This window comes from Hypomesus nipponensis, chromosome 9 (assembly GCF_054491055.1).
Source record: "Hypomesus nipponensis isolate SF chromosome 9, ASM5449105v1, whole genome shotgun sequence".
Classification (NCBI taxonomy): Eukaryota; Metazoa; Chordata; class Actinopteri; order Osmeriformes; family Osmeridae; genus Hypomesus; species Hypomesus nipponensis.
The window spans coordinates 1,337,591-1,352,512 of record NC_140369.1 but is presented as its reverse complement, the minus strand read 5'-3'; the positions used below and the strand labels follow the sequence as shown (position 1 = coordinate 1,352,512).

The window sequence follows — 14,922 nt, the reverse complement described above, 5'->3', positions numbered from 1 at the left end:
TATAAACCTGGATTAAACTCGTGACTGTCCTCATTAACACCGTCATGCTAATAATGCATTTCCATGACAGAAGTGTGTGAGACAGTAACAACAACATATAGTTATTATGTTTTATTCACACATTATACTTAAACATAGAACCATATTTCCGGACAGGTAATTATAGCCCTTGATCACGTGAACTGGTCTTCACTCTGAAAAAAAGGCAATAAAACAGCATCATAAAAAACATAGGTAATGTACTCATCAATGATGTAAACTTTTTTCCAAAATATTTTGCTAACCCTTTAGAAACACAAAAGTTATTTTAAATGCTTATTGTTGCTTTCTGCATTGCTACATGGTAGCTTCATATACTAGCTTATATTTGTTGTTCGTGATAGCCAGGACATTTTAAAAGGCACGCAGTGTTATATTATATTGATCATGCCATCAAATGCAGATTAAGTAGAAAGTACAGATATTTGTGTCAAGTAAAGAACTGATACCAGAAAAATATTTTTAAGTTACGAAGTATTTGTACTTCCCATTGTATTTCCCATCTCTGGATTCTAGTGGTTTTACCTTTAACTATGAGTTTAGTGGAGCACTCTGCCCTTCCCAGAGGATTATCAGCAACAACTGTGTACTCTCCTGTGTCTTTGGGTCCGACTCTCAGGATGAGCATGGAACAAACCCCACAGGTGTTGGAGATGTAGTAGTTGGTGTTGGTGTTGAGGCTGATGTTGTTCCTGTACCATGTGACGTGGGGCGTGGGGTCCCCTCTCACAGCACAGCTCATGTAGCACTCGTAGCCCTGGGGAGACGTGCGTCGTTTCAGGGGCACCAGGAATGAGGGGGGGGTCTGGAAGTTAAGGGCCTTTGAGTCTGGGAGACTCAGGATGAACTTCTCTAAGGGGGTCCATGGGGAGAGAGAGAGAGAGAGAGAGAGAGAGAGAGAGAGAGAGAGTAAGGATATCACCTGTATTTGTTATGTGCTCATCAGTGTTTTATATAGCACCATGGTCCCGGAGAAACATTTGAATGACAATAAAAGCTACTACTGCTATCGCTCTTTCCCCATGCAGTGGCAAACCTCTCCTGTTCTGGGTTCCCCAGGTAGGAGACTCAGTGGGCTCTGAGAGGCTCATGTCGTTCTTGGCAAACACCCGGAAGTGGTACTCCCTTCCAGGCAGGATGTTGATGATGGTGCACTTGTTGTTGAAGAGGTGGTCGGCCACAGTCCTCCAGGTGCGCTTGATGGAGTCTCTCTTGGACACCATGTAGTGCAGCCTGTCGTCTCTCTTCTCGTCTGGGGAGGGAGTCCAGGACACAGTCACGGTTCCAGGGACGTTCTCCTCAACCTCCACCGGGCCTGGAGGCTTGGGGTCGTCTGGGAGAAGATCAGAGACACAGGCACATCGTGACCTTCCAATCTAACCCCAACAAGAAACAGAAGGTGAAGGGACGTCCTTGCACTGTGCCTGGTAAGATGCACATCTGATCAGTACTTTCTATGTGCACTACTTTGTACTATTTTTACTATCCTTCTACTACTGTATACACGTTTTCTATCACTTTTGATCAAAAGCATCTGATAAATGAATAACAAATATTATAAAAGACAATATACCCGTGACCCTGATCTCAACATTGAAGGTTTCCTGTCCGACCAGGTTATTGACGATGATGGTGTAGATGCCGGTGTCTGCACGTTCAGACGTAGGGATTAGCAGCTGGGATCCTTGGTTTGAGTTGGTGACCGTCACCCGTTTGGAGACGGGAACACCGTCCTTCAGCCAGACGATGTCAGGCAAGGGACAAGCCTGCCAACCACACGGAGGACACACACACAAGACCAGCGAGCTGGGTGATGTCCTGCGAAGCAGCCACACGCAGCCATGATGTCATACGATACATCTGGAACAAGTCAGCATGCCTCGTTTGTGTTCTTCTTGTGGTTTCTCTTCTTCTTTTTGCTGCTATCTTTGTCTGTTGCGTTTTGACCTTTGTTATTTACCTCGAAGTTGATGTTGACACGTACGGTGTTCCCACCCTTCACCACCATGAAGCTCTTCATGTTGTTGTCTGTGAATCTAGGCCTCACTACGGAGGCGGAGGAATCCACAAATCAGTACACATCGACCTTGAAATGTACACGATTACATTTACTGTGCAACATTGCTGGTCTTTTGGAAACTACAACCTTCAAACCTGGGGACACTGTCCATTCAATAGGGACATTTCTTGCCATTAATGACGAAAAACAACAATCTCAAAAGGCAAAACAGTAATGCATTTTGAATTGGATATAGAAATATATATCATAACTTGGATGGATGAGTGATTACCAGGGGGAGGCATTGCAATGATGTAATCATCAAAGCCGTGAGGCTCCCCTTCTCCTCCGTCATTGGTCGCAATCACCCTCACCCAGTACATGGCCATGGCCTTCAGACCAATCACAGTGAAGGACGTGTGGGTGACATGGTTGTTGTTGCAGCGACTCCATTCAGGGTTCTCTATTGGTCTGATCTCCACAAAGTAGCCCTTGGCCTCATCCTCCACCCCTTTCACCTCCTTTGGTTTAGTCCAACCCAGAGAAAACGTTGTGTAATTGGAGGATGTTACCTTTAGGTCTAGGATTTTACCAGGGGGTTCTGGAACAACAGGATTATGTTGGTTATCATGTAGCTGAAACACTGATCTGGAATATGCTGGCTATGAGTTGTGAGTAATTAAAATATAGATTCCTTTAGTTACAAACAGACAGTTTGATTATCATTATTATATTTTAACAAAGTAAAGCTATATGACGTTTCCAAACCCAGGTACTTGAGGGCTGTGACCTACTCTTGGGGTCTCTTGCGAACACAGTTTCAGAGGGAGGACTGGGTTCTCCAGGACCGGAGAGGTTTATAGCTGTCACTCGAAACTCATACGCAGCTCCCTCCTGTACGTCCTTCACAGCATAGTGGGTTTCTGACAGACAACAAAAAGCTCAGATCTACATTACGACTACATAATAAAATGTAATCCTTGATTGTATTATGGCAAACATGTTCAAACATGTTTTCTAAGTGAGCCTCACCTTTTATCGGCTCTCCGATGTTGACAGGGCTCCACAGATTGCTGCCCTTCTTGCGTTTTTCCAGGTTGTACCCCAGGATGTTGGTGCCTCCAGTGTTGGAGGGAGGAGACCAGGTCAGGTTGATGCAGTCCTTGAAGGCACTGACCACTTTGGGAGCAGAAGGGGATCCAGGATAACCTACGAGGATTATAACAACTCTTTAACATGATGGCTTATTGGTCAAGCCCAACCATCATGGAAATACAGATTTATTGCATATTATAATGTAAAACTTATGTATTCATTTAGCAGATGCTTTATTCTAAGGCAACATTCGTGGGGGAAATTGAACCTAAAACCTTTTGATCTACAGTCAAACACTCTACCAGTGGGTTGTACCTACCTTCCCTAATCATCGATTTATTATCCATATGAAGACAGGTTGTATTACTGTGCTTCTCAAGATATATATTTATATTGCTGTGTTAAAATGTCCATACCGATATACCCATTTTCATCTGATATTATTGGTCAACAGATATCGGTCTGCCTCCACTCAGTCCAGCAGAATATGTGAATCCAGACTTATTTTTGTGCATGCAGATCTGTAGGAACCTGTCGACTCACAGAGAACTCCAGCCTGGATATCTTCAGACTCCAGGAAGTCACTGATGCCCTCTGCATTCTTAGCTCTGATACGGTAGCAGTACCTCCTCCCGGGGTCCACCTCTCTGTCCCTGTAACTGGGGGGGTCCCCCGGGATCGCCCCCAGAGACGTCCATTTGTTCCGCCCCACCTGCTGGCGCTCCAGTAGGTAGTTGGTCACTGGACAGCCCCCGTTGTCCTTTGGAGGCTTCCATCTGAACTCCACGGATGTGATGGCGCTTTCCAGAATGTCCACCGGCCCTTGTGGGGGTGTGGGTTTGTCTGTTCGAAGACAGCAGGAACTGAATGGAACTCGCAAAACGTTTAAAAACTCACATCTAACTCACACTTGTGAAGGTATTTTACATACCCAGGACGATAAGTTTGGAGGTGGCCTCCATCGATCCAAACTCGTTTGTAATTTTGAGTTTGACCACACCGCTGTCCTTCCTCTGACACTTGGTGAGGTGTAGCCCGGTGTGAGTGGGCGACGAGGCCAGCTTCACGTTGAGGCCGTTCATCAGCTCCTCATCGTCCTTCAGCCACTGGATCTTCATGGGCTCTCCTCCAGAGAAGGTCAGCTTCCACTCTGCGGTCTCACCCGCTCTGATGATGACCGGCTCCGAGAATTTACTCAGGGCATCCAGGTCAAAGACGGGTGGGTCTTGGAACACAGGAAAGTTAACACACAGAAAGGAATTACTCTCTTTTTTGCCATCTACAATATATATCTAAGTCAAGCTTGTTCTTATCCAACAAGATTGTCCAGACTTACTCTGGACGGTGAGACTGGCCTCAGATTTCCGTCCGTCAGCCTCGAAGCGATACACGGCTCCATCGTCCAGCCTGCACTTCTGAATGACCAGCCTGTGACAGGCTCCGTCCTTGATTATAGTCACGCCATCCCCAGAGGTGAGCTGGTCGTCAGGGAGATCAGAAACAGATGCAGAAGTGAGAAAAGTATATAAACGCTGAAAACCTCAAAACATCCTCATAATGTTTGTGGAAACTGATTACATCAGATTATTTTTGTAATCAAATACCTAACATTTTTCATTATAAACTTTTTTTTATGGAATCAGTTAATTGTGTAAATTATAATTTACTTAAAGAAATTGCTTAGATTTGATGTAATCGGTTTCCACAGTTCCAAGTTAGTAGTATTCTGAATTGACTGGGTTTGCAGTGTAAACAAAGAACATCCCAGAGAAGCAGTAAACGTGTGATGAACTCTTACAGGCTTCCCATCTTTGTACCAGACGCCCTGACAGTCCTCACTGCTCAGCTTGCAGGACAGCTCTGCTGTGTCTCCCAGCCTGGCAGCAGTGTCGGACAGACCGCTGATGAACTGGACACCAGGATCTGGAAACCAGTTAGGAAATGTTGCCCTCCCGCTGCTTTGTCTTCAGGTGGGTATAACATAACAACTAGGATTTTACATGTATCAGTCTGCTGATGTCAGAGAGTTAGAGGAAAGCAAATTAGAAATATCTACCTATTGCTGTGTCAGGGACTAAAGGCCCAGTTCTGATCCGCTTCTTATTCTTTCCATCTCCACCATCCCCTGCTCCATCTCCTCCATCTCCATCTCCTCCATCTCCTCCACCCTTCCCATCCCCTCCATCTCCTCCACCCTTCCCATCTCCTCCATCTCCTCCACCCTTCCCATCCCCTCCATCTCCTCCACCCTTCCCATCCCCTCCATCTCCTCCACCCTTCCCATCTCTCTCCCCCTTCTCCGTCTGCAACTTGTTCTCCTGCTTTTGGGAGATCTTGGACAGGTCTGCTCCTCCCTCTTGGCCCGCGGGCTTCCGGCCTGTCCCATCCCCCGCTGCACCACCAGGAGCCGGCAGGAAGCCCAGAGAGGAAGACAGGAAGCAGAAGCACGTTCTCTTACCTGGCGGCTGTCACAGGGTTCATACGATAGAAACTACTGCAGGAATAACAACAGCAAGTCAACATCAAGTGTGCCTATTGAGACAGACGAGGCAAAGTGCCCTCTCAGGTGTACACTGAGTGTGGCCACAAATGAAAGGTGAGTTATGGTCTGTTGTGACGATGTCAAGATGAGGTGCAGTCTCCCAACCTTGAACTGTGAGGGACGCGCTGCAGGAAGTGATCCCAGCCAGGGCCATGTAGACACCCTTGTCCTCCAGCTTACAGTTCCGCACCTTCAAGGTGTGAACGAGCTGGTCCTCTGAAACCGTGATGTCATACTTGTCCCCCTTCTGGAGGGTGAGGTTGTTCCCAAACCAGACGATCTGAGGGCAGGGCTGAGACAGGGTGCACTCGTAGATGGCGTCCTCTCCTTCCGTGGCTGTCACATCTTGGATCTTCCCAGCGAACTCTGCTGCTACAACTGAGAGGGACAGACCCGGCTGTGAGAGCCCACTCGTGTTCCCTGCCATCAACTGCTGTCTTTAAACTTAGAACTTTAAAGAACTGTGCGAAACGAATGGCCTTACTCTTGAAGTCGGTGGAGAACATGTTGGTGTTCTCCACGTCCACCTGGTACAGGCCGGCGTCCTCTGGAGTCAGGTCTTTGATGCTGAACACATACTTCTTCCCAACCTGCTCCAGTTTATGCTTTGAGTTGTCATCGTTATCATAATCCAGCATGACACCATCCTGTGGAGAAGGAAAGGGACAATTCTATTCTCACAAGTCTATTGTATTTTGTAATTAGTATGATTTTACAACTGGAATTAGTATTATTTAAAAATAGTAAGCTTTATTATTTCACAATAGCAAGCAGTATTATTTTAAAATAGCAGTATTATTTGATATGCCTTAAGTTCCCATTATAATTGATGCAGCTCAGTTTGTTTTACATACACTATTTACACGTCACTTTGGATGAAAGCGTCTGATAGATGAAAGTGTTGGTGGGTCTCACCTTAAACAGGTAGACTGCACTGTTGGGATCCTTCAGTTCCATGTCCAGCTCAAACTCGGCTCTTCCATTAGGTTTGACCTCTATCTGCTTCACGTTGTCCAGCTCTTTGACTAGCTACAACAGAAAGAGAAGCAGGCAGGGGAATGAATCCTCAATGTGTTTGAAAGTACACAGCTCGTCTTTGAAATGTCTATGATGGATCCAGGTGGTGTAGTCAGGTGAGAATTAGAGGATCATGCTGTCAGTTTACTTTTTATACTTCAGTACCCCCTTTTCCTGATTTCTGAATCCAAGTACCCCTTCTACCCTTATATATTGTATAAACCCAGTGACTGAACCCATACAACTACCTCATGCTATGTTGTCGTCATGTTTTACAAAGCCCACTCACCTTAGCCTGCTCCTCCTCTCTCTCCTTCTTCATCATGTTCAGAGTTTTCAGCATCCAGCGGAAGTCCGTAACGCCAAACTCAGCACAGACCTTTTCATAATCCTTCTTGGCTGAACTCAGAAGAACCTCCCAGAACTTTGGGTCGATCTCTCCTTCCTTCTTCGGGGGAAGCGGTTTAGCACGCACAACTCTGGATGGGACACACAGGACAGTCAGACTACAGAGACAAGATCACGTCTTTTCACTGTCTTCATCGACATTTGGTTTGTGGACTAATTCAATTTAGTACGTTTCTTTAAATTGTGTGCATTGATGATGGCATCTCACTTTTTCTTGAGCATTTTTCTGAAGTCCTCTGGTTCGTTTTGGGTGGCTGGAGGAAAAACAAAGGTGCTAGTTCTTAATTTGACTGACTCTGACAGAGGTTCAAATGCACATATGGCGAAAGCCAGATAAAGACTCCAAGCCGTCCAGACAGTTTTCTTATTTGCTCACCAACCTTTTTGCTTGTTTTTCTTGTAACCAACTGAAAAAGAAGAACACATTTTGTTGGTTGCGGGCGATTTATGTGGTGGCTGTTAGCGACTCACCCACATCTAGGCAACACACGTCTGTAAACTAGGATTCTCATCATGTTCGACCCTCTGCTTCTCTCACCTTCAATAATATTCAAAGTGGCAGTGCTAACCGCCTGTCCATATTCATTTGTTGCAAAACATTTGTAGGTGTCAGCTTGTTCTGCTGTGACATTAGGCATCTGAGACGAGAGAGAAGAGACGCGAGAGGATGGAGGATTATTATTATTGTCAGTTTCATTGACAATGCTGCATATATTGCTTACCTCAAGAAAGTACTCTTTATTCCTGTCGTCGTATCTGCGTCTGTACTTCTCTGTGTCTGTGAGTTCTCCTTTGTTTCTGAACCAGGTGACCGTAGGGGCAGGGTGTCCTTTCACCATGGCCTTGAAGAAGGCTACTTTACCTGGGAGGAGCCACACAGCGGCTGATGGGAGGGGACCCAGTCTCTCCAGACCGTCTCACAAAATGTGTCTGGTGGAAATGTTCTCTGCAGTACCTTCCTGGATGGTCAGAGCGATGGGCTTGCGTGTGAAGTCCGGGGTGGACATCCCAGCTGGAACTTCCTCCACATACTGGGAGATCATCACCCCAGGAACCCTGGACCTTCTCTTGATGCACACTAATTAGGTCAGTCGAAGAAAATCTCTTAGAATCATGAAAAGACTTGTGAGGGTTGCTAAAGGTGCGAGTTAACAAGGGGTCACAAATAAAAACTGCTCCAAAACATCATGAGGATGTTTTGTACTTGTCAGTACAGTGTCTGTCTCACAACACTTTGCATAATGTTAAACATCTACTATTATACAGAAGGGGGGACATTTCAAGATGCATTTTAGCCAACCCTCCAGAAGAGGGCAGCATTTCCTTTCTGCAGAACAAAATGTACCCATGAACAATCTTTTAGATTCAACCAAATTAAGTCCCCATACCTAGTGCATAATACTGGATTATGATGTGCGTGAAGCAAACATTTTCAGTTATTAACCATTATCCTGGGTGGGAACATCAGTAAAACATATTTTGAATGCAAGTTATGGAAAACAGTCATAATAATTATCGTCTCCAGGTCTCATCCGTTATCACCACAGAATTGAGGGGTATGCAGGACTAATTATGAGCACAAACTGTTCAACATTACTGGGACACACTGTTGATTAACCGGTAGATCACTATAATCATGCTTGTGGGGTTCAAAGTGCACTTCAAACCGTCTCCCTGCGGTGACCTCCCTACCTCCTCCAGGGGGCGTCGTGTCATCTTCTGCTCTCACAGACACACAGGAAGCACACAAATCAAGACACCACAGATACCGACAGAGAACACTCTGTTTGGTAGCAGAGAATGAAGGCTAGCCACATGTTCTACAAAGCTGCATTTCATAGTGGGTTACATATAGGGAGGCAAACTGTACATAGAAATTGTGTTAGCGACTGGAACAGCAAAAGCAGACACCACAAATTCCAGAGTCTGATTTGATTCCACACCATTGGTGGAGGTGGGCATTTCTACCACAAGGGAAAGAGTTATTACATTCTGTGTGTAATATGAGCACGCACTATGCATTTGTTGGCTATAAATCAATGGTGTCAGATAGAGCCAAGATATGTTTGGTCTGAGGCGTCTGCAGGACAGGTTTAATGGATTGTGTTCGCCCTGCGAGGCCCTCAGAGAATTGGAGCTCAGAATGACCAGAGCTGGAAGACAAATCCAGAAAAAAATCTCTTTCTTGGCACTTAATTCTGGGTTTTGCCGCTTTACATCATTGTGACATATGGCGAGAGCTTTCTGCAAGTCTGGTCGTTATGATTTTACAAATGAAAAAAATTATCTTTATTTGACACTTAATGGTTTTCCTGTATAGGTAGAAAAGAGAAAAGGTAAAAAAGAGAAAAGTTAAAAAAGAGAAAAGGAAGATAAAAACGGAAGCTTCCGGCATGCCCATACTGTAGCAGAATGGACGTTTTGTTGCTGGAGTTGGGATGTGGAAATGGTTTTAGTCTTTAATAGTTTTTTTGAAAAGGCAGCTCAAGTCTGTTGAGGAGAAGATGAGTCACAGTCGGTTCACTTTTTGGTCAAGATTGCAGAGCCCGTGTTTTCATCCTCGTCACATTCACTGAAACGCTAAAAATATGTCTTATCATTCAATCCTGAAAACCTATTCACTTCTACTTAAGGACAGACTATGTTGTCTGTGTTCTCCTCAGTAATAATGTGTGTAGTTATATACAAAGGCAATCACAAGCATGTGTTTCCTATTAGTTTAGTTTGAGTATGTCTTTGAGCGTAAACAAAACTCTATTGAAATGGGAGGAACAGTGTTCCAGGGCAGTGTGATCAGTATGGGGAGGTTACCTGGATCATGGCTACTGATGGAAAAACCTGTGTGGAGAGTTCGGTGACTCACCCTGCCCAGGAGGGGCCTGGCCTGGGGGGGCCTGGCCTGGGGGGCCCTGGCTGGCAGCTGCCTTCTTCATCACACTGACGTCTTTGGTTGATGACCCGATAAAACTTTCTGCGTCTGAAACACCAGCGTTAGTATTAGTATCATCTTAAATGAGTGTGAATGAGTCAACTGTTTGAAGGTTGTTGCTTTGACAACTACAGGTTTGTGTTTTTCTTGCACTCTGAGGCCATATTTGGAGCCAGATCTAGAGTTATCACACATCCCCACACCAGCCGTAGGCCCAGTTCGTCCATGGTTACCGGGTGGCTCGTTGGTGACTGAGTGATGTCAACATGTTTGGGTCCGGGGGGGTTGCTGGGAGTGGCTGGGGTTGTGTGACAGGCTGGCGAGGCAGCTAGCGAGGAGATGCTAGCCTGGCACCGTAAAGAGCAACATGAGCCCCTGGTACAGCAGCACGCTGTAACTAGCTCTGGAGCCTGCCGGCTGTGCCAGACTTTAACGGCGTCACACCGCCACTTGGGTGTGAGAAAGGCTTAGTACTTGATGTTTTTTTATGTTTGGATATTTCTGCTAATCCTACGCGATCCACTGTAGCAATGAAAGGGTTTTGAGTCCAGCAATAGGATATAACCAATAAAAAGGTATTTTCATCTAAAAGCTTTAACTATAAAGTAGAAACCATGCCATGTTTACAACCCCCCTCCCCCAACTAACAGAATGCACATTTTTTGCTGGATATAAACAGAATAAGTAAAGATTTATAATAATAAATGTTTATTGTTCAGTAACAGTGTGTTGCGTTCAGCTGTGAAGCGTTAAGGAGCCTGTAGCCAGGCCTGGCGAGAGAAGAAGCTGTCGTGTCACTTCAACACTCCTTCCCTCTCTGTTTCCCCTTCTATTTGACCTTAACAATCTGGACCCTAACCATTAAAGTTATATTAAGATTCAGATTTGATATGGATCACATCTGTTGTAATGCTAGACCGATAGTAAACTAATTTATGGGATTGTGTTAGGGTTTCATAGGGTCCCCCTCCATCCAGGAGGTAACCATGGGAAGCAGGCCCCTCCCTGCGTCTGATAGGACATGCTAACCATGGGGGGCCGGCCCCTCCCTGCGTCTGATAGGTCACATGTCTCGTAAAACTATAGGTTGTCCGTAGCAACCCCTCTATTAATTTCAATCACTTAAGCAGGATCTTAAATAGGTATGATTTATGAAGGATGTTTAGAGTCCTTCGTGTGTGAGATGAATGTTTTCACGCAAAATTTAAAGGGGGACTATTTTGCCTACTTTAACCAGATGCTACAGTTGATTGAATAAGTAATTTTATGCTGTACTTATTAGTGTTTTATTACGAATCATCTTTTAAGTATAATTTCCTTAGTTTGCAGTAAGTAAGTAGCTGAAACTTTGAATTTACCAGCTATAGTTTCATTCATATCAGGATTGCTTAAATAGGAAACACCTTCACAATCTTTGCTGATGACAATCACTCCAAAAGTCTTAGATACACAATATTTTTTACAGGAATATAATTTGTAATTTTTTTTTTTTGAATTTTTCATTTGTCCTGCTGTATAATGTTTTATGTTTAATCTTTTAATTTCTTTGTCCTAAAGCATTTTTTCTTTACCTTCTATATTTTTAAATATTATTTTTTTTTGTGCCTAAGACGTTTGGACAGTACTTTCACATTTTTGAGCCTGGTTTGTATCAGCACTAAACAACACTCAGACTGTGGACTGCATCTAACGAGGTCGCAAACACGAGCTACAGCACAAGAACATCACTTTGTTCCAGTTGTAACATTTGTAGAAAGGTGTGCAGGCAAAGCAAGTCCACATAAACGGAGCATCTTTTCAGTTTCCTCCATGTAAATCTTCTCAAACATGATTCTGTGCATATCTACATTTTATTTAAGTGTGAAAAAGAGGGTGAAAAAAGGTCAAACCAGTCCAGTCTAGCAGACATAAGTCCCAAATTGGCCCATTCAGACTCACCTCCCAGTAGTCCTCTATCGTGGTCTCCTCTCCTTCAGATTAGACTCGTCTCTCTCCAACGCCCCAATGCTGACACTCCTTTTTGTTCGGTGATAAAACATTAGGAGAACACGCACAAACGCTTTATCCACTGACTGTAGGCCCCCTGAGCAGTCACATGGAGGATACGCGTTTGGTAAAAACCTTTATTGCCCAAGATGAGATGGAGAGCAGGGGGGTGGGGTGGTTTCCTGGCGTCTCTTACCCTCAGGCTCCATGAATATGTTAACATTGTGTTTACAGGACGATACGATGCGATCCTATCGGGCAAACGTTGTGTCGAGTGAACTAACGATATAATGGATGTTTTCAGATGGATCACTCTCACAGGACTCACACAATACTGGAGCTGGGAGACTTGCTATGGCATTCCATCTGGATGATGCAAACAGAGATCTTCCATCAGTCTATGACAGATAATACATCGTTTACTCACTGCTAAGTTCCCTTATAATTTATGCTTCCACAATAGGCATTTTATGACAAGCTGCATGCAGGGCCTAAGGGTCTCCCGAGCGCAGGCTTTAGGCTGGCTGTCTCACAGGATCTCCAGTAACTCAACCTCCCCAGTACACATATTATTGGTCTGTAAAAATGAACATGAGACTTTTTATTTTAGAGGGAAAAACACTTGCTCATTAGTCATACTAGAACGAGAACTGAGGCAGGGTTTCCCCTCCGACGACGATCGTCGCCTTGGATACTGTGAGGATTTCCAGGTGGTAGTAAACAGGTGTTGTCTCCCTTCAGGGACTCTTCCTGGTCCTTGTCTGGGCCTCGTTAACCACGTCTGGGTCTCGGTGGCGGTGCCCGGGTGACTCCAGCTCGGCTGAGAGGGTTTGGTTTCACCCAAACAGGGCTTTACCAGGCATGATGCCGCGGACAGCTTGCATAGCAACCATGGCTGATCGGGCCTCGTAAATGGCTGGGCTGTGACCCACCAGGGGGAAACACCAACAGCACGAGAGGAGCACAAACACGACTGTTACCTTCTGACCTGGTGAAGAGACAGCCGGCTGGCTGGCCGCACCAACACCAACCTGACGATGACGTTATGCAATAAACTGATGACTGAGGTGCAATAAACCGTGCAACACCCAGTAGCACCGTATAGCGGTTTACTTTATTGTTATTTATGTTTTTGCTCTTATGTGTTTATTGCCATCCTTAGGAGTTGCTAAACTGTTTTTCATAGTTTTTTTTAATGAATAATGTCAGTAAAAAAAATTCTGAGCCCCACTTCCCGAACGGCATGGTGCCATCGTCAATTATACACTTCAAATAGCACTTAGTGCCATTTCTAACATTGTAGATTCTATGTTTTCATATAACAGCTGTGTAAGCCTTAATGTAAACTCTGATACAAACAAACCTCAATGTTTCCTTTCAGATTCCAGGTTGGACAAAATAAACATGTTGCAAAGTAAATGTGAGAACCATAATCACCTGCCAGTACTAAAATTGGTTGTCTTGGTGTTTCTGTTGCATGTTAAAAGTCAATCAATAGTATTTATATGGTATACTGAATTTATTTATGGAGATTGCTAGGTTACCACACGTTGGTGAGCTGACTGTTGGCTTCTGTTAAGAGGCAGAACTTTCTCTGCATGAGGGTGTGAGTGTGACACAATATTTTACATGACACACAAGATTTGAAGTGTTTTGCAGGTGCGTTAGCGAGCTGACAGATGTCAGTTCAGGCCAACTTGAAGGGGGTTTGGCAGAACTAAAATCAAAAAAAAAAAAAAACCTAGGTTTAGCAATCTAATACCTGTGCAGTTTTCCTTAGATGGTCATTCAAGTGGAGAAGCAATATCGACTCATTCAATCCATGCTCAATTAGGGTGCTCTCTAGAACAATTTATTGGTAGGCTTAAGGGGGTATATTTGGAAATGCAATGAAAATGTACACTTGACACATAACGATTGAACTTTTAGCTGTGGCGTTCAGGGTGACAGGGGCTGAGATGTCTGGTGTCACTGGACTCTGACATGACTGGACCCACGCTGGGACAGGGCTATTCATACTGCAATATGAAACAATGCTAACGTGATCAGTAATAATGTCAATATCTCAAATAACATGATCTGGGAACCTTCCTGTCAGTTGGTGGAAGTCTGTTCCTGTCACTCATGCCAGTACAGCATGTACACTGTAAAAAAAAGTTGTTTTGCAGATATTTCCTCTTTTTCAATAAAACAATGATATGCGTGCGTATTTACCAATATTTGCGGTAAAATAAATGTTACACCCTTAAAATGTTCTTTAAGATTACATAGATATTTTGTTTATTAAATAACAATTCATTGTAATTGTACAGATTCAAATGTAATTCTACATGAAATGGGAGGTCATATTTTACAGATTTTTTCAAGTTAATAATGAAAAAATGCCTGTGAAATGTAAGAAATCGGTGGTCATTGTGTGTTTTCTTTAAAATTGTGATTTTATGTTTTTAAAAGTAATTAATAGTATGTGTACAAACACAAAAGTACTTTTTTGTAAATTACTATAGAAAGATAATAGAAAAATATGATGATGATCAAGTTTACTATCAATGTCATGTTGACGCAGAGCAGAGCTGGGAATAAAGCAGCATACAGAAGAAAGGGATGCACTCATGCTTCCCCTGGCAGGACAGAAATATCTATTTGGTCCATGTCTGTAACGTTTTTCGAACTTATAGGGGTTCAACTTACAGATGTCAGTGTGTGACCAAAATTATTATGTTGGGGGATGGGATGGCTCGTGCCTTAGGGTTGTCAAGGAATTATGAAGTTCTCAAATTCATTTCCTAAGAGATGAGAAACAATAAGTCTATTTTTATTAATGCTAGTAAACTATTGAGAACTCTGTGAAATCAACAATGAATAGTATTATAATAATTGGACACAAAATATTTATCTCGGAGGCAA

General features: G+C 43.9%; 1 protein-coding gene and 1 long non-coding RNA gene across 3 annotated transcripts; one reads left to right on the top strand and one right to left on the bottom strand.

Annotated features, from left to right (window-relative positions):
• Window positions 1–72: 72 nt before the first annotated feature.
• LOC146272250 (immunoglobulin-like and fibronectin type III domain-containing protein 1) lies at window positions 73–7,894 on the bottom strand. Its single transcript, XM_084705153.1, has 19 exons — window positions 7,823–7,894; window positions 7,639–7,738; window positions 7,481–7,507; window positions 7,309–7,354; window positions 6,982–7,171; window positions 6,591–6,704; window positions 6,160–6,322; window positions 5,781–6,053; window positions 4,932–5,056; window positions 4,470–4,611; window positions 4,065–4,358; window positions 3,677–3,976; window positions 3,071–3,247; window positions 2,833–2,961; window positions 2,331–2,639; window positions 2,000–2,085; window positions 1,613–1,805; window positions 1,076–1,372; window positions 73–891 (listed from the first exon to the last, which is right to left on the bottom strand). Exons 2-19 carry the CDS (start codon window positions 7,736–7,738, stop codon window positions 470–472), a joined length of 3,387 nt encoding a protein of 1,128 aa, XP_084561279.1. The 5' UTR covers window positions 7,823–7,894; the 3' UTR covers window positions 73–469.
• Window positions 4,214–14,372, top strand: LOC146272249 (uncharacterized). 2 transcript variants are annotated; one of them, XR_014766591.1, is made up of 8 exons: window positions 4,214–4,352; window positions 4,455–4,606; window positions 4,980–5,103; window positions 5,476–5,729; window positions 6,662–6,808; window positions 7,024–7,244; window positions 7,908–8,186; window positions 12,320–14,372. It is a non-coding gene; the product is annotated as an uncharacterized LOC146272249 (long non-coding RNA). The 2 variants fall into 2 exon arrangements; XR_014766590.1 differs by having other exon boundaries at window positions 4,934–5,103.
• Window positions 14,373–14,922: the final 550 nt, after the last annotated feature.